At 35.9% G+C, this 20292-nt stretch overlaps 1 protein-coding gene across 1 annotated transcript; it reads left to right on the top strand.

The window, feature by feature from the left end:
• The first annotated feature begins 1945 nt into the window (after positions 1-1945).
• Positions 1946-18575, top strand: LOC113721938 (uncharacterized). The gene is made up of 9 exons (XM_072060994.1): positions 1946-2577; positions 6221-6940; positions 10737-10832; positions 10907-10990; positions 12381-12615; positions 12717-12877; positions 17116-17394; positions 17485-17766; positions 18033-18575. The coding sequence occupies exons 1-8, from the start codon at positions 2185-2187 to the stop codon at positions 17539-17541; spliced, it is 2025 nt and encodes a 674-aa protein (XP_071917095.1). The 5' UTR covers positions 1946-2184; the 3' UTR covers positions 17542-17766; positions 18033-18575.
• Positions 18576-20292: the final 1717 nt, after the last annotated feature.

Consider the following 20292-nt stretch of genomic DNA (forward strand, 5'->3'; position numbering starts at 1 on the left):
GCCAATATCTCCGCTAGTGGCGCTTTTGGAGGTGGCATTGTTCATACGGGGAGGGGAATTTGGTGTTTGCATTCTACAAGGAATCTGGGGAGCAAAATGTCATCACAACAGAGGCTTTGGCATTAATGGCAGGTCTACTCCTTTGTAAGGAACGAAATTTAATGGGTTTTGAGGCGGAGGTGGACTCTTTAGCGTTGGTGAGTTTGGTTTTTTCCAAGTGTCCATCACGTTGGCCTTTATGTAACACTGTCTGGCATACACGGGCATTAGTTGACGAGTTGGGAGCCTCGTTGGTTCATATCTTCCGAGAAGCGAACTTGGTGGCGAACGCTCTTGCTTCAGCAAGTCTGTGGTCGAAAATAATATTTTCGTCTGAAAGGGCTCTTCCGTCTAGGATTCGTTCTACCTTCAACTTGGACAAGCATTCAATTCCGTATGTTAGGCTTTGCCCCGTAAAGGAATAGTCCCCCTTCTTTGTTTTCGATATTCCTCACTAGCTCTTTGTAACTTACTCTTTTTGCAGACTCAATAATCAATAAAATTAGGGGTTGGCATCCCTGACCCGTATACGGGGTTTGCAAAAAAAAAAAAAAGTGATTGGTATTTTCAAATTTTAAGACGATCACAAGGCAAGTAATTTAACTGTTGGATTTTGGTGAGTAGAAATTTTAGATTTAAACTACAATTTGTCAGCATGATTATAGAATTCAAGTTAGAACCCATTAATTAGATGTCCTTATTGTACAACTCAATAAATGAATTTATTACCAAATGAGAAAAGACCACAAATATTGAATAGTTCATATAGTGAAATCAAATAGATATATACATGGATTTAAAAAATTATTCGTTTTAAACCCATGTATATATCTATTGAATAGCATGTGTAATAATTAGTCTGCTCAGGTGAAATCAAATAGACATTTATGCTATTCATATTGTTCAGGTGAAATTAAATAGATATATACATGGGTTTAAAAACAAAAAACTATTCGTACACATGGTCAATAAAAAAAATTCATTTTGTAAAATGTGAGGGACTATGAATCAGATGATATAAAGTTTGATTTGACAATTTTTTCTCTAAAAAATGATTACATGCAAGACAGTTGGTGAATTCCACCCAAAATTAATCAAAAAGTTAGATAGGGATCGAATTTGACGAATGTGAATTTGTAAGGAATGTAAAGTTACACTTTTAAAAGTGAGAACGAAAAAAGTTATTTTGTAAAATACGATGAACGTTTTGAATGATTTTCCCAAACCTACATAAACAACACAAAATTGCATATTAACCCACACTTTTGCATATTTTGATTAAGTAACACTACTTGTATGAAAAGTAAATTATAAAGGAATTCAAATTTTCCATTTTAACTTAAAACATACCAAAATTTAAACTAAAACCTAACTAAAAATAGGTAAAATATATGCTAATCATTAGTATAAAAATATCACTGCACTATCAATGCATAAAAAGTTAATTCCATATATAACTAGTGATTGACGCACATTCAATTTGTGTGCAAGTGATAAAAAAATTTCAGTTGAACTAATGTATTTAGATTCGTTATTTGACAACAAAATCTAGTAGTAGTAAATTAAAATAGTTAATAAAAATCAGAAAAAACGAAACAAAGCAATTAAATCAAGCAATCATGTGTTAGCAATTATGTTTAAATGATAAACACATATTTCATTAGTTGTGTGATGTTAGTTCATTAGTTATGTGATGATGGTTGATTTGAAATGAGTTAGTGGTAAGAAGTTATTTAAAAAATAAAAAAAAAAAGAAATTTTAAAAAGTGGCATTAGATAGTTTGCACCAAAATAATTGCTCCCACTTTATTATTATAGAAATATGATAACAATTTTTTTATTTGAGAAAAGTATAAAATTTAATTTTTTATTTCAAAATTTTAAATTAAAAGAATACCGTATGCGCACGCACGGCCCATGGACTCGCTCAATCAAACAAATCCGCACCTGAAAGAGAGAAAAACCATTCTCCCCACACTGCCTCAAAATTCTGACAGTAACTCCACCTGCTGTGTGTAAATTTCAGCCGTTTCTTAAAGCTTATGAAAAAATTCAGACAATCTTCTTCTGTTCATCACAGTTTTCGTCGCAATTATTCGCACTAGAATTTTGATAAAATTTCAGCAGAAGAATACGCACCGGAGCATGCCGACTTCAGCCGCAGCCTCGTCATCGTCGGAGAATCAGAGCCGTCCAGTTCCCGAGGACATCGTCGGACGGCTAAGCTCGTCTATGGCTTCATATGAGATTAAGCTTAAAGCCCTGAGAGACCTGAAGAATCAGATCATTGGCAACCGTACAAAGAAGCTTGCTTTTCTCAAGCTTGGTGCGGTTCCTTCCGTCGTCTCTATATTATCTTCCGCTACTGCCGCGGCCTCGTGCCGTGGTGGTTATGATGATAATTTGGATTCTATTATAATTCAGTCCGCTGCCGTAATTGGAAGCTTTGCGTGCGGATTTGATGCTGGAGTTCAGGCTGTTTTAGACGCTGGTGCTCTCCCCATTTTGTTGAGTTTAATTTCTCATCAGAATGAGAAGGTAACCTCTTATTCTTATGTCTTCATTTTCTAATTTCAGTTTCATTTCTTGTTATGTATTTTATTAAACGAAATTTCTTTAGAGATGCTCTGTTTAATCTCCCAAATTTTGAGCTTGTGTACACATTTAGGTTAGAATATGTTGAATTAAAAAAAATGCCCTTGTCAAGAATTTGAGGTATGCATTAAAGAATCGGGAATATATGTATTAGGAAATAATGGAATCAAATTTTTGATGAATGTAGACTAACTAAAGTTTTGAATGGAGTAAACAGCATTGAGGATGTTAATTACAAATTCTAATCATAACGAGGTAATGTAATCATTTCAAATATTTGTTGGTATCTTGGTTCGGTAGGCTATTGTCTATGATTTCCTCCACCCTTTCCCAGTGCATTTGGATTTGTTTGGGCAATTCAAACTTAAATGATTATGAAGGTACTTTAAGCTGTCTGGTTAAGTAAAATTCTGGATGGTAGCTCATGTTGTGATTTTGATTCTGTTTTTGCTTTGAGATATTTACCCTATATGTGTTTGCTCAACTTTGAATAGGAAGCAAAGAGCTGAGCTAAGAAGAAAGGAAAAGGTGAAAACTTAATTATGGAATTAAGTATGAGAGTATTGTCATATACTTTTCTGAAACTGATATTCTGTAATTCAGTGATGAATCTTTGGTGTGCTCATTAAGTGTCTCTTCGGTGGGTAGAAAATAGGAGGCATAGGGAATAGGGTTGAAAGAGAATCACAGCTGGTTTCTTAGCAAAGATGAAGAACAGGGGTTCTTGGGTTGGATATTTCATTGCATTTTTGCATTTACATAAGTGTAGGTATTGGGAAATTGAACCTAGTTGGAAGTTTAGGTGGTTTCTCTAATTTTTCTTGGATAGTATTTTCAGGAAAGGGAGGAGAATATGTTCCGTTATCTTACATTTACATCCCTCTTTCTTTGTTTTTAACTTCTTTGTAGCAGTGTGTCTCTGAGTTCTTTTCTTTCTTGTTTTGTTTTTGCATTTATAAAGCTGATAAAGTGTTGTGCAAGTTCATTTTTGTTCCACCTATAGTTGGCAAAATTCTTTGGAAAGGGTAAAATGCTTTGAACTAAAAGCCACAGCATCTTCAGTCTGTTGTGTGTTGAGCTGTGCAAGGACAGACTGAGCAGCAGGAGTTGTTCAAGTTAAATGATTACTACCAACACAATTTCCTCATGGAGTACTGCAGAACAGAAGTGCATCCATGATTGAGATGCCTAATTTGGATGAAGATTCCAGACATCCAACCTGGAAATTCAGCCTGGTTTTTATTGGGAATTGTCTCTTGTCATGTACTTAAGGTTGATCAACCGCAAAATTTAATGTGTGAATTGAATTCTCTGCAGAGTTCAAGTGTATTATGGTAACCATGACTGAGTTTTCCAGAAATGCATTACAAATGAAGTTTTCTATAGTTAAATACGAGAGAGAGAGAGAGATTCTGTGCATGGTGGATTCTGCTCATGGCATTGATTATATTACTACATTTGTTGAAGCCTGTAGGCAAATGCCACATTTTTTTTGGTTTCTTTAACAGCATTTAAGTAAATTTTCTGAAACCACTGTAAATTCTATTGAAATATGAGATGGACCAGAACCACTTGCCTATTGTAAGATGCTTGTTGGTCCATAATTTTTCAATCACTAAATTTAGCAACTCTATTATGATTTTCTTGACAAAGTTATGATGAGAGGACATAATCAAGTGGCTGTGTTAAGAAAATGCTATCTATGCAAATACAACAGAATGACTAAGTGATGAATGTGGTGTATGTAATAATCCTAATAGTTTTGCTATCTGTAGGCATAAAGATGCCCTATGCATGCATACCCATGCATGTGGTTTATCAGTCAGTGTACAAGGATTTTTTATCACATGTTAAATGACGTACTAGCTATTTATGCCGTCCTAGTTTTACACACATATACAAATATTATTAAGTTGTTGGATCTGCAGTGTATTACTTCACATCTTTAGGTTTAGCATGAAGTAGTACGACAACCTTGCCCGTTCTTTGCTCATTCAACCATTTGTGCTTCTTTGTGACAAAAGTGTCATATGAGTGAAATTGAGTACCATTAAAATTCCATCACAGAAAATGTATGAGTGCATAGATGTGGGCTTGCAAGAAAGTGGTACTTTGGTCTGGCCGATACCTGAACTCTTGAAAACTTATACAACTAAGCTATGCATAGGATATTTTCTTTATTGATTACATGTCATAAGATAAATGTGAATAAGTTGTGCGTTTAACTTTCCTGTTTGCATGGGAATTTCTATTGGTTAACTTGCATAATTGGTAGTTTCCTGCAATTATTCTTCTCCTTAATTGTCTCTTTTTGTATTTCTTATATAATTTAGAACTAATGTAAATGTGACGCTTCTCTTATGGTATAAAGTCATTAAAAAGTTCAAAAGTGCATCACTTCCAAATGGTGAAGCATCCATTACGTCTTTGATAAGTATTCAGTAAAAGGCCACAACAAAACGTACTTTTGCGGACTTGGCATATAGGTGAGGACCAAGTGCTCCAATTTCTTATTGGTATAATTACTTTCATTAGTACATGTGTCAAGTTGCAAATACTTGCAATTTAGCTTAAAAGAAACATCCCAACCTCATGTAGACCACTACTCTCAGTGAGGTTCATTAAGGGCCAGTTATGGATAGTGAAGATCATTAAGCACTAGATATGTGGAGCATTGAATGTGATACTTCGCATTCAGTCCTTCTGGGTGCGATGCTTTGAATTTGATCTAATTATGTGTTTTTTAATTAGTTTTCAAAAGAATTCCTAGCCTACTGTAACTTAGTATTCCAAACAATTCATGTCATAGCAAATTTTGCATCGACTTTTGACCATTTTCAGTTGCCTGAAGATCATTTTCAGTTATGGATGGTGAAGATCATTAAGCACTAGATATGTGGAGCATTGAGCGTGATACTTTGCATTCAGTCCTTCTGGGTGTGATGCTTTGAATTTGATCTAATTATGTGTTTTTTAATTAGTTTTCAAAAGAATTCCTAGCCTACTGTAACTTAGTATTCCAAACAATTCATGTCATAGCAAATTTTGCATCGACTTTTGACCATTTTCAGTTGCCTGAAGGGCCACTTGTCTTAATGAAGTTCATAAGGGCCAGATAACAATTTGTGATGTTTCTGATTTAGTCCTGTTGGGTCCCCTGTTTTGAATTTGATGTAGTTGTGTTGCTTCCAAATAGATTTTTCAACTAAATTCTTAGCCGATCATAGCTTTTCATTCTCAAACAATTCATGTACCGGGAAATTCTCATTAACTTAATTCTTTTCATTTACTTCAATAATCTCAAGGGAGGCGTCTATTTATCTATTTTTGCACATTGTCTTTCTTCCACTTAGTTTTTCGTTGGCATGGGTCACTAACGTTAGAGATACATGGCATTGCTTCCTCTGGTCTTTATGTAACATCACTTTTGTCATACAGTAGACTTTTACCTCTTGTCTGTATTCATATTAGTTGAATATGAGTTTCTTGAATGTATTGCATGTTGAGATTCTTGTTTGTAATCTTAATAATGGTAATCTTGTCCCAATCTTTGTATGACTATAACTTCATGTACTTCACTTTTCAGGTAGTTGATGCTGGTGCTCGTTCATTAAAATTGATATATCAGTCAAAATTGGCTCCAAAATATGAATTTTTTAAAGATCAAAACTTGGAATTTCTCCTTTCACTATTGAATTGTAAGAATGAGAATGTTACTGGACTTGGTGCTTGTGTCATCACACATTCCTGCAGGACAAGTATTGAGCAGAGGGCATTGAATGATGCTGGAGTAGTAAGGAAGCTCATTAGTCTTCTTGGAGGCTCAGTAATTCAGAGGGATTCTAGTTTGGAATCTCTAGCAGCCATTCTGAAAGAAAATTCAGAAGTCATTTTGAAGTTTGTGGGGCCTGAAAATGGAAGAGCATTAAATGATGTTATTGAGCTAACAAAGGATAAGCATCCTCGAACAAGATTGCTTGCATGCATGTGCTTGGTTGTAATAAGAAACGCTTTGCCTTCTTATCTTCAAGATTTACAAATCAAGACCAAGTTGGTTTTAATTTTACTTGAGCTTCTCGATGATCCTGGTCAAGTTGGAGAGGAAGCCCCATTTATCTTGTCTAGTTTAATTGTGGGAAAGGAAGATATGCAGAGGTTAGCATTTCAAGAAAATGTTATTGATAAACTTTGCTGCCACTTGGAGAAAGGTTCTCTACAGGCCAAACGCCTGCAAGGAATATTTCTGGCATTGGCTGATTTGTGCTCCCGGTTGGAATCTTGTAGGACTAAGCTTCTATCTTTAAAGGTCAGTTGACAGTTTAGAGGTTCAACTTGGTTTGCCACTGCTTTTCATTCTACGCCAGTTTAATTTTCATTGTTGACTTATTTGCGTTTGAATTTGTTCTGATATTGAATTACTTCTTCATGCACAAAGGGATTATACTGTAATTTGCCAAATTATCATTTCAATAACCATGAGGAAAACTGAGAACTTGTGTAGTAGCTAGAATATTTGATCATTCTTCCATGCAGCAAAGAACAGGTGTCAGTTTTTATGCACTCTTCCTGTCAGTTTGTTATTTAATCTGCCTGCCTTTCTCTTTTATTGGTTAAATGTGCTTTAGTACCTTAATCAGTTCGCATATATCAAGGATTCCAGAAGAACAAACTGAAAATGCTGACTACTTTATGAAATGTGTATATGTGGAAAAAATGAACATAACTGTATTGTTTTGCACCTCATTTTTGTAAGAATTCGAATTGTAATTCTAGTATGAGATGCGTCTTTTAACATACAGGTCCTCAACCTCCAGCCACTCCATCCCGTCCTCTCTGCCACCTAACCCTCGCTAGCTGCTGCCAAATCCTTCTCCCGATCTCTGCCAGCCACCCTTCTCTTCCCCTTCCCTCTTCTTCCCACTTTCTTCCTGCAACCAGATATGGGGAGGGGGAAGGAGCAGGAGAAGGGTTGGTGGGAGGGAGGGGGGAAAGGAGGAGGAAGCTGCGACCAGATCTAATGCCATCTTGACTAATAGACAGCTACTAATGTCCAAATATTGTTCTGTTCTTGTGTTTTTAGTTGGCATGGTAACAGAAACTATCAGGTGATCGTTGGACTTGGGCATACTACTATTAGTTTCCTTGCTCTCTGGCAGTTTTTTTTTGGGGGCATTGGTGCGTGGCCACTCTAGATTGACATTTGTGGACAATTTCCTTGATTGAACTTGATGGGTATTGTTTTGTTTTTGTCGAAACCATCAAGTGGTGGAACATTAGACTAAAAGTTCGTTTAGATTCTTGTACAGTATCAATTTTGCCTGCCATCCTCTGTATTAGTTAGGTTCTTCCTGTTCTTGTGTGAAAATCTTGACATTTTAAATATTTTTGAGATTTAGCATTGCAAGTGCACTAAATCTCTGGAGAGAGGGGGGGTTTGTCCATTCATGGACCACTGTCATCGTAATCTTTACTTAACCTCCTGATTTGATTCAAAGGGATAATGGAGCATCATATGTCAGTAATAAGATAGCAGTTATTGTTTACAAGAACGGGAAAAGTGATGGTGAAAAAATCATGCAGGCAAAGTAACAGTTTGTAAATTGGCCTACTTCAAACCATTACTCAGACAACATAACTATATGCGAGATATTGGGAAAAGGGGGAAAAATGAAAAAGCAGAAAAAGAAGACCAGAACAAGAATGCTTAGGTAACTGGCTGAATAATGATGGATAGTGGTTTAAAGTTCTTCTAATCGCATGAACTTCTCTCAGTGGTGGTCAATGACCAATAACCTCTTAAGATCTATTTTTAGGGATCCTCCAAGTCTTAGGAGGTTTTTTACAAGTATACCCTCTTCCACATGGTTAATTGCATTTTTTGACGATTTTCATATTAAAAATGTATCACAAAAAGATTAAGTATATTATCTCAACGTAGAGTAGACATAACTGAACCTCTAAGAGTAAGCTGACTAAAATAATTGTCAGTTGAAGAGGTTTCACCAGTTTACGAAAAAAGAAAAAAATTTAATAGTGAAGCATAATGAATTTGCAAAGATTAATGGTATGCCTGTGTATAAGCCAAATGGTTTTGTATTGGACAGTAGTGTTATTTGGTAAATTAGTCATTCAGAATTGTAAGGTATAGTACTGCATTGATTATGACATGATTTTGTGTATTTACCTGCTTTGAATGGGTATTTTAAGAAATCTTCTGTAAATAAGTATTCAGGTTAATATTGCTAAATTTAAATCATGTTTTGGTATTCACGAAACTTCAGAGGCTGAGTCAGTCATCTAGTGATTGTCTGCCAATCCAGTGACTAAGCTGGAAATCCAGACGACATTTCCTGACCTGATTATGCATATGTACTTTATTGTTGGTTAACATTATGACGTTGGTCAAGGTTTACTTTGCCCTGTATTAGGATTCTTAGGATGCTTTTGGATTACCAATTTTGTGAAACCTTACAAAAAGAGGGCCAGCTAAATTTCTAACATAAGTGTTGGTCGACCAAGTTAACCAAATGTGTTTAACAAGTCCTTTAGGATTTGCTTGCAAAATCTTTTAGGACTTCATGTCTAAAAAACTATAAACATATTCAGGCCATGATTGGATTATGGTGGCTTATCAACAAGCACTTAAGTTTGATAGAGCCTTTTTCTCAAAAAAGGGAAAACAATGTGCCTAGTAAGTACTTAATTCCATTGCTTAGGAGCATCCTTGCATGATTTTTGACTTTCAATATCTATTCTTTATAAAGATTTAAGTTAAAATGTCAAACCTTTTTTTTTTTAAACGATTTTGAAACCTAAAAGCTATTCCAAAAGCACAAATTTTGAGCTTGTGCTAAAAGTGATTTTGAGAACCAAAGTTGTACACCTAAAATCATGGAACCATTTTTGCCAAACCCTTTAAAAGGTGATTCTGTCATCTAGAATTTTTTATTGAGCAAAAGCGCTGCACTTCCAAAAGGGGGCCATTATCCTTGAAATTACTGCCAAACAAATATGACATTTTAGACATTCACCTATATTGTTGATAAAGATCCAGTTTCACTTTCTTATAGATACCAGCTTCAGTGCAATTCATACACTCAATGAAGAAAGATGTGTATATGAATTAGTGGAAACGGGATAATCAATTCCAGACACAAATTCACTTTGGTTGCATTGGACTGAAGCCTTTAGATTTGGAGGTCTATTTCAAATTAAATGTGCTTTGAATTTTCAGATTTGAAATTCTCACTAAATAGATTACTTTGTTTGCAAATGATGAGAGTTGGCAGAAGTGAAAATAGCATGCTATAGTTGACTTTCAAATGGTTTATTAAAGCAACCAGACATATAACCCCAACAAGAAAAGAAAAGGAAAAAAAAGAAAGAGAACAAGTTGATCGTCTTCTCCAAACTTCCTAATTTGCCCCACTGTCGCAGAAAAGAGATAAACAGAAACTGTCTGCTTTCCATATTGCTGATAAAGACTTTGGCTGAGGATTATAAACCCAAATCACCCCAGATCCCTCAATCCAAAAGCCACGTACAGGATTTTGTGTATTATTGTTATATGTCATCCAAATCAATGAAAACGGCCACATGGGCCTAAAGTTTATACAGATCTATATGTCAACATTCCATTTGTGTTTCTAATAGTATGTTTTTGTATGTACTGGCCTTCTGTGAGTGTGCTGGAGTTGGGTCGGGCTTTTGAGCATAACATAGTGATGATTGATGTTTCTTACTTCCATCCACTCTTAATGGCCTTGCTTTTTTTTTTTTCCAAATTATTTCTTTCTTCCACTTAATTTTACAATTTTCAGCTTAATGTGGAAGCTGGAGAGGAATGTAGAAATGCTAAACAAGTTAGAGGAAGTACAATCATGCATTTAGTTTCACTTCTTATAGTCTTCGCTGCAAAATACATGTCCGTTGAGATCTGCCTGGACCTTTTACCTCATATGTGATGATTTCTGTTTAATCTTCAATTTTTGTTATTTCGTCACTGTTATTTATACTGTCCCTTACTCTTGTAAAATTTGAGCTGTAAGAGAGTTGATTTTGGCGTTCATGATGTCGAGTAATGTGGTTTCTTTGAAGCACAGGCTTTGCAATTTATGGTTGATGCTATGTCACACGATAGTGCTGAAGTACGTGCTGCAGCTTGCATTTGTTTAAAGAATGTTTCTCGGTCTGTTGAGGTGCGTCAAATCAAAAGCATAGCACTCCTCATAGTTTTTTTATCTGGTAATTATTGCTGATAAATGGCATTCAGAATTTAAGTGCAGGTACTTTTATGAATGAAAGTGTCATTAATCCTGTAGTTCAACTTCTGTGTGACACCTCAACTTCAGTTCAGGTGTGTACTCTTTTTATTGATTTTCATATTCTCACTCATTTCTTTCTTTCTTTTTTTTTTCTCACCTTTACGGGTGACATGAAAATTTTCCATCCTTCTCTTCTTGACTGGTTTATAGATATTTTAATATTAATGCAAAAATGAAAGAGTCGAGTGAAACTTGTTGTTCTATAAGTATCTATGTTGGTCACTAAATGGTTAAGGCTTAGTTAAATTGTTTCACCATTGAATAACTTGTTGAGTGCTAGAATTGATTAGTATTTTGCTTGGATCATGGTTGTTGCAGTTGATGTGTTCAAGGAAATATGCCTAGTGGGATAAATTGGGAGGAAATTAGAAATTCTTATGTCCTGGACTTAAAGATTTTATAACAGTAGAATTTGTAATAAAAATAAAATAAAGTGTAGGAAATCGTAACAAGAATTCCAATTATTGTTTATGTCATAGTACGTGTGAAAATATTTCCACTCCAGAGTGGGATAGAGACCATTTTGCAATGAAATGCTAACTAAATCAAAGCTGAAAGAAAGCAATCCTACCCAGAAAAGCTAACTTGTTTGCAACTACACCAACAGACAATGGTGGGAAGATGTTGCCAGTCAGCTTCAGTGGGTTGTGCTCATAGTCAATCCTTTTCTGTATAGCAGCTCCTTTCTTCAGCTTGTTGATTCTTGAGCTTTATAGCTCCAGCTCGAACTTTCTTGACCAAATAGGACTAGGCTACCATAATTAGTTGGAAACTGCCAATTTTATTGCTTTTAAATGTCTACTTCTGCTTATAAACCTATTTTTGGGACTTCTGCTTGAGATGCATACATGAATGGAGGGGTAGCACGAATTTTTAGATTCATCACAAATAGTATTCACTAACTTCCATTTTGCAATCAAGTTTTACACTAGATCATAAATGCCATTGAACTAATTTTCATTTGGCAATCAAGTTTTGACATGTTTGGCATCATATTTGTGTGATCAAACATTTGTGGTTTAATAAATTAGTGTCGTATTCAATGAGTCAAAATAAGTCACTGATTAATTCGTCTTGGACCCTTACAAAGAATTGAAGCCCATGCAATGCTTATGCATTTGAAAGACCCTACCGTGTCATATTTGAATGCATACCTGAAAAAAATCAATGGGAATTAATTTTCTTTTATCTTTCTATTATTTATGTCCTTCCTTATATGTACCCAAGATACTTGAGAAAATAGCTAATAATTTGTTCTGATGGCACCACTTAAAATTATGGGTGACACACCCAATAGTTGTGATTTTAATTCCTCATGTCCCTTATTGTTTTCTGTTTCGCATTATAAATGTGAAAGGTTCCTTTCTCCACTCCTTTATGGAACTTTAAATAATTTAGTGAAAGTTCTATTTTAACTTTCAGGTTGCCGCCCTTGGTGCTATCAGCAATGTAGTTGTTGATTTCATGGTGCAAAAAACAACATTCATCGAATTTGGGGGTGTAAAACAGCTTGTTGAGCTATCAAAGTCAATGGATTCAACCATCAGGATGAATGCCGTCTGTGCTTTGAGGAACTTGATGTTCCTTGTCAGTGACAGGTGTAAAGAAGCAATTCTCCTGGAACTAACTCAATCAACCTTAACAAGCCTAATATGCGGTACCTATCATTCAATTAATCTGTTGTTATGTTTCTTTTGTGATTACCTTACACGTTTACAGTGTTAAATTCATCTAAATTATTTATTGTGAACCCTGCAGATCCTGAGGTTTCCGTGCAAGAGCAAGCTCTTGCCCTTGTTTGCAACCTTGTTGATGGATCTACAGATGGCATTAGACATGTCTTTGCAGACAATTGTTCTCTATTGCGTGCTGTTGTTAGGCAAATCCAGAGTGCTTCAAAAGTTGAAGTTGTGATCCAGGTAAAATCTGTTTTTAAGTGAAGATGTGGTTATTTACTGTTTAGTGGTGTTTGTCAAAGGTAACTGCAAATGAATGGGGGAAAAAATAAAAAAGTTCCTGCATTTAGAATTCGAAATAATATCCATTTCCTTTACCAGTGAAGCTGGAATGTTCCTTGTGGGGTAAGTTGCACTGAGATTGCTGATTTCTACTTGTAATTTCCTGACTAGTAACCATTCTATGAGATATCTAATAGGATTTGATTACTAGGTTGCATGCCTCAAGGAAGGTGCTATGCTGTTTTTACTCTTTAAAGTTGGATTAGAAGAATTAGACAAATTAAAGTGTGTTTAACTTTCTAAATGGCTGAGACTTGTATAACTAAACTTATTGAGACACTAGCCAGTGGTTATGAGATGCTTCTGCAACAGAGTCAATAGATTGTTACTGCAGATGCTGTGAAGAAAGGTACAAAAGGAATCAGAAACGAAAACCAAAAAGAAACTGGCTATATCGGTGTTACAGTCCTGCAACGTGAAAGGTAACAGAAGTCCTCAAGGGTGATTTGTTTTCCAGGAACCTTAGTAAGGAAATGGGGACACATTTCCTCAGCCATTATTACTTTAGTTGGTGCGCAAACTTAAGAGCATGCGGCTCCGTTGTTTGCCAAGTCATCATGATAATTGACTATTAGTGGATATCTTAAGACCATTGTGTCTGAGGTTTTCTTAGATTCCATTACCAAAGCATCCCCTTCCAAATTTAGAATAAAATATTGAGAAGAAGCAAAAGTAGATTGAGTTTTGAAAAGAGTAGGCTAGCAGACTGGTAACAGGGATAAGATTGCTGAGTTTTCTTTTGCATATTAGAAGGGATTTGGGAAGTTGGGCAACAGACCTGAAATGGGAGGCTGGGTGTTTCAAAGAGGTGGTTGGGGAGGGTGGGATGTTTAATGACTGATTTTATTACATTGGCCAAGCAGATGGGAGAAATAAAATTTAAAAATAAAAGACTGGTGATATCCTTTCCCATGTACTTTGTACACCACCTAAACACATGCAGGTATTGATTTCTTTAATTCCTGAATATATCATTCCTGGGATGAAATGATTATCCTTCAAATCCATTCCAGGCAAACAAAAAAAATCCAAGCTACATGTTGTATGGAATACTTGTTTGATGAACTTTTTACATACGTGGCATTTGAAAGTTGAAGAATTTCCATGCTCAAAATGTTGTGGAGAGTTACACTCAAAGATGTACCGTGCAAGTAAATTCGTCTACGCTGGTGTCATGAGCTTCAGTTCAGAACCTTTTGGGGTTTAGTGCTGCTAAATTGTCCAATGGACCCTAGAAGTTAGGACTATACTGTGGTTCTTTTCCCTGAAAAAGGATAAAATGAGGACTAGTGCTAAACTCAAAATTGTTTAGAAACTTAACTTGACGAGTGGGTATTAATTTTTCCTTTACATTATTCTTTTATGTCTTCCAATGTTTACTTGCCATCATTGGGTTTAGTATGATGGCATTAGGAACTGTTATAATCGCTTCCTTTTTCCTTTCTTTTAAAGAGGATTGATATTCAATATCATGGACCGTACCAGTAAAATTTCTGAGAAGGATCTGTTTTCCTTTTCCTTTCATTCTTGAGAAGTCAACTGAAGCATGCTGAAATCTTCTGAAGGATCTGTTTATTGCAAATTAGAAAATCTGACCCTCTTTTGTTTCCAGTATTATAAACACAAAGTGCATCTCTCTTGTGCGGACTGCGTTTCTCCGACTCTTCACTTTGCCCCCACGTCAGACTCTTTATTTAGCACTAGAATACCCAAGTCCAAGTAACATTATTTGTGGAATGGGCCTTCTGAATAGCTTTTGTTGCTTGAATTTGAAATTCTGTTCTTTTCTCTATTTTGTCTGCATGTAATGCTTGTTTATAAGTTTATGGTATGTATAACAAACGCATGATAAAGTGCATCACCTGGACTGGAAGACTAATAAGAAGAAAAGTAGAGGAAGATGATAAGATGTTAGTTGTAAATTGACAGACAAAGTGGAAGCTAGTTTCCTGAATTATTCTGAAACTACTAAGGTTGCTGCCATCAATTGCTACAGTTTTGGATGTGCTAAAGGAAGATTACTCGTAATCAGTAAGAGGATGTGTTTTACATGTCAAGGTTCTAAATTGAAGCCACAGCATGAGGCTTTTAATTTTCTCTCATCATTCCTTAGGAGAGTTGCCTCCATACGAGTTCTGGTTCATGAAAGATACTTCTTTTGCAACCTATACATCCAATGACAAATTTTATCCGTACATAACTTGCTTATTTCTAGTTCACAGATTTCCCATCGTCATTTAAGGCTAAATGAGCTGTTGACATAGTCAGAAAATGCTATGCCGATTCACAAATTACCATTGAAATTCTTGTAGAGGTAATATTACGTGCTAGATGAAGTGACATGGTTATTGCTCTGACTCAGTAAACCCCCCCCCCCCCCCCCCCCCCCCCCAACAACAAAAAAAAAAAACCAAAAAAAGAAAAAAAAAGAAAAATCTTAAACGTAATTTACCTAACTTTTTGGGTAATTCAATGGTCTTACTGAAATTTCCAAGTCCTACATCAGCCACTTGTCATGGTAGTGGAGGGTACGTAGAGATTTTGTATCCCAAGGGAACAGAGTAGCTAGTTGTGCCAGAAACTAGCAACATTAACAGAATTAATCGTAGATGTTACCTCTATTATTACAGTTATCAGGGTATTGTTTGTAGAACAAGAAGCTTTTCACTCTGCTTGTTTGGCAGGACTTGCTACAGGATACGGTAGTTTGAATTTTCTATTACATTCTTCAGATTTTGCAAATGAATGGCAGCTTATACATCTGTCAAAGAGTTTGGCTAACTCGTTTGTAGGGAACACGCAAATACAAGTTTTCAAGGGCATTAAAGGAATTCTTCAAGGGCAGATGCATACTGCCAAGGTCAATTGGGTATTGTGAGTTCACCTTAAAAAAAAAAAAGAAAGTAAGATGAGAATATACAGAAAATATTCATCTGCTGATCGAATTGGGAGGTTTCACTCAAATAGTAACAGATTATGCATAATGATTACCTACGGTATTGTATGCTGATATTTATGCATGTTCACTCAACTAGCCTGTCTTCAACTGACTCAATGTGCATTGAATTGATAAAAAATACAAGAGTCAATGTCTACAACCAACCTCAGAACTGTGCAAAATTGGAAATAAAACGTATAGAGTTTAACTGCCTGTAGGTAAATAATTATATGCAGTGTAGAGTATAACCACCAGTAGGTAAATAATTATGGGTGTGTTCACATAGAAAAAGAAAGTAAGATAAGAATATATGGAAAATACTCATATGCTAATTGACTTGGGAGGTTTCACTCAAGGAGTAACAGATTATGCATAATTATTACCTACACTATTGTATGCTGATATTTATGCATGTTCAAAGGCTGGTATTACTCAACTAGGCTGTCTTCAACTGACTCAAGAGTGCATTGAATTGATTGAGAGTACAAGATTCATTGTCTACACCTCTGAACTGTGCAAAATTGGAAATAAAATGTATAGAGTATAATTGCCTGTAGGTAAATAAATATATGCAGTGTAGAGATAACTGCCAGTAGGTAAATAATTATGGATGTGTTCACATAATCAAAGAAAGATAAGAATATAATAGAAAATGCTCATCTGCAGATTGAATTGGAAGGTTTCACTCAATGAGTAAGAGATTATTCATAATGATTACATACACTTATTGTATGCTGATATTTATGCATCTTCATAGGCTGGTATTACTCAACTAGGCTGTCTTCAACTGACTCAAAGTTCATTGAATTGATCGGAAGTACAAGAGTCAATGTCGACAACCAGCCTCAGGACTCTCTAAAATGGAAAATAAATTGTATAGAGTATAACTGCCTGTGGGTAAATAATTATATGCAGTGTACATTATAACTGCCAGTAGGTAAATAATTATGGGGCTGTTATTGAACTAATATTTGATGTAAATTTGACTACATTAGTAAATGTTTGTAAAATGATTTGCAAAGTATTTGCTAGTTTTGGGCAACTATTCTGATGAAATGGCATTTACTTGATGTTTGACCCCCCCCCCCCCCCCCCCCCTCTTCTCTTTATTTTCAATTTAGTTCATTATCTACTGATTGCCTCACTAAGTAAATTCCTTCTTGCTTTGAATTACTACACATGCTGAGATGTTGTTATGTAGGGTATGTATGTCCTAACTAATGTGGCATCTGGTGGTGAGCTCCATAAAGAAGCAGTGATGGATGAACTTTTCCCAACACTTCCAGGAGGCCCCCAATCAATTGTAATCAAGTTTTTGCAGAGTAATGAAAGCCAATTACGTACTGCTGCGGTTTGGACTTTAGTAAATCTTACTTTGCCCAATAGTTCTGGTGCATTTGGTCGGGCTGTGAAACTAAGGAGGGCTGGCATAATTTCCCAGTTGAAAAATATGATGAATGATCCTTGCTTAGATGTAAAGGTAAATTAGCAAATATCTCAATATGAATATTGTAATTGTTTTCACCAGATGGTATCTGTTGACTGTATCCATTCAATTCTCTCCTGATAGCTTCGAGCAAGGACAGCTTTTGGACAAATGATGACATTGGGTGATGGCTCACCTTGACTTTTTTTATCATACTTCAAGCTCAACAATGAACAAGAGGAGATTCTGACCTATAACTGGTCCTTGGGCTTCATCATTTGTTGTAAAGTACCATGTTTGCCTGTGCTACCAACTAGAAATGGTAATCCTTACTCGAGGTGTGTATTGATGCTAACATGGCTACTTAAGTTGGACACTGACTGCAGCCTCAAGAAGTAATCAGGTTCCGATCATCATGTTGACGAAGTGAGTACCATCTTTAATTCATAAAGATGCAGTTCTTCTGAAAAGTGTTAATTAGCCGAGATGTTTGTAATCTTGCTAGACCGTAAAAGTATATATGAGCTTGTTAGAAGCAGTATCTTGGAACTTCTATCTCTTGTTTGATAAGAATTCTTTGGTTGAATACATTTTCTGTCAGCTGTAGGATTTAGCCCCCTGTCTTGAAGATTTTATATTATTCCACGGTATGTGCTTGAACTGCTTCTCTACGTTAATTTTTCTCTTTGCAGGTGTAAATGATTGATATTGGTTTTCCCCACTCAAATGCATCGTGGGGAGCTTGCTTGATTTGTGACCACTGCGAGCAGGTCATACACAAATTTGATTCCCATGATGACACCGTTCATCTCATTTTTGAATTTAAATTGTTTGAGTACAAGATAGATGTTCTTGCATTGCTGCTGGGATTTCTTCTCCAGCATATAACTTGTGCAATGGCCACACCTCTCTTCAGGGTGTCGGAGGTGGAAAAGTGGTCTCATACTCATTGTAATTATCTGCCAAGTTGCAATGTGCATATAGGATGAATTTTATCATAAATGTCATAGGAAGTCAAATTTTGAAGGTTGCTTTGGGGAGTCACAATTGGTACTGATCCCTTCTTTGGTTACTGGCATCATTTTGCATTTAAGTTGAGCTTTGTATCTTTTGACTTTGAACAGGATTTGGAGGAACGTCTGGCTTATGTTCAGTAATGCTCCTTTTCTTCCTGATCGGGATGTCTGTCTTTGTTTTTAGTAGTCTGCTTATAGTAATTAGTTAGTGTAAAGTCATTTCTTCTCTACTTTTCCTACACCAAATAAGGCAAACATGTTTAACCGTGTGTTCATGGGTTTTCGGTGAAAGGCTTGCCAAACTTAGTTGATTAATTTGATATTTGATGATGAGACTTGAATTTTAATCAGAATAATTGCATACAAGTTATCTATAAAGTTGGATGCAATTATTGCACAAGCCAGAAGGACAATAGGACAACATGCCCTTTGAAAACCAACATGCATGTCGGTTTTTTAAGAAGAATCAGCTTGGGTCTGTGAATGCCTAAGACGATAAACATTCATAAGATGAAGAACTGATTTGAGTAGATCCATTGTCAATACGGGTTTCTGATGGGTACCTGGCCTTGGGGTAGGGACTGGAGGGTTCGAACAGTGCTAACTTGCATGACTGATGGGAGCAGAAAGCATAGGACAGCTCATAAAATCACTTGAGATCCTCGGTGACGTGTTTTTCTATACCAATCCAAGGCCACCTATAGTATTGTGTCAAGTGTCTCGTTATTATTTACACTTTAATTTTCTAATAATTCAACTTGGTTTGGTTTAACACAAGTGTAAATAATAACAGGACACTTGGTACAATATTATAGGTGGCATTGGATTGGCATAGAAAACATATCACCGAGGATTCCAAGTGTCATAAAACTGCACAGTTGTGGATCAGAAATTCATCAGATGCTTTATCTGTAAAAAGACGTTGCTATGAATCCGCAACAGTGATAGAGGGAGAGAATAGATCAACTTAAGGGAGCCAGCAGCTTTGTGTGCCCTTCTGACTCTGTATCCGCCTCCTGTAGTTTTGCATGGTAATGGAAAAGTCTTATTCCTGCAAACTTGAAGGGCAGGAAGTAGGTTACCCCAAATAAAAAAAAGAAGCAAGGACTATTAAAGGTTTCCTCCTCTTTTCTGAAGTCCATGTATCCGTGCTTTGATGAGGAGAGATGTCTCGATGTTTTATAAAACAATTTACTAAAGATTATATGAGAGTATGTAGTTGCAGGTATTCCTCTTGATTTTTTGTTTTTTTTTTGGGGGGGAGGGGGGTATTTATTTGTCAAGATCTAATATTAGAAGAAATCTAGAACCTATAATCTTCACTTTCCTAGAGGTACTTAATACCTTGAGGATACACAAAGCGTTCAAAAACTCTCTTAGACGAGTATATAACAAGTCATAAGTTCAATAAACATTTTTTGTATGAATACAGCAGTATAAAACTTTAAATGTGTAAAAGAAGTCTAAAATTATCAAAAGATCCCTCCCTACCTCCCTCTAGTTTGTTGCTAGTTTGAGTTTACTTTTTACACGTCAATTATGTTCAAAAGTGGTGGCCCTTAATTTGAGTCATTCTATAATACATGACTATTACGTTGGTGATGTCAAACGATTGAATTCCAGGAACCGCAGAAATTCTAGTACATCATTCATGCATTTATGATTCGTGTGATAGTATTGATACTCCTGAATGATGTTTAATTTGCTCGTAGCTCTCGCTTGATTTTCGTTTTCCTTGTGATGGGCCCTATAGATCAAAGCACACGTTATAGTCATGTTACCTTTTAAGAGGTTTAAACTACCTTTGCATGCCATATGCATGCTCATCTATCAGTATGTTGAGATTCCGAAACTTAATTACCCTCACGCTTGTATCCAGCTAAAGGCTTTTTGTGACGCCCCACATCTCTCTAAGGCGGACCAAAGGGTATCCGCG

Source organism: Coffea arabica, chromosome 1c (genome assembly GCF_036785885.1).
Source record: "Coffea arabica cultivar ET-39 chromosome 1c, Coffea Arabica ET-39 HiFi, whole genome shotgun sequence".
NCBI classification, from domain to species: Eukaryota; Viridiplantae; Streptophyta; class Magnoliopsida; order Gentianales; family Rubiaceae; genus Coffea; species Coffea arabica.

Coding starts and splice junctions, on each gene's coding strand:
- LOC113721938 (XM_072060994.1), top strand. CDS start 2,185: ATGCCGACTTCAGCCGCAGCCTCGTCATCGTCGGAGAATCAGAGCCGT. Junction 2,578..6,220: donor TTTCTCATCAGAATGAGAAG/GTAACCTCTTAT, acceptor TTCACTTTTCAG/GTAGTTGATGCTGGTGCTCG. Junction 12,878..17,115: donor AAGTTGAAGTTGTGATCCAG/GTAAAATCTGTT, acceptor GTTGTTATGTAG/GGTATGTATGTCCTAACTAA.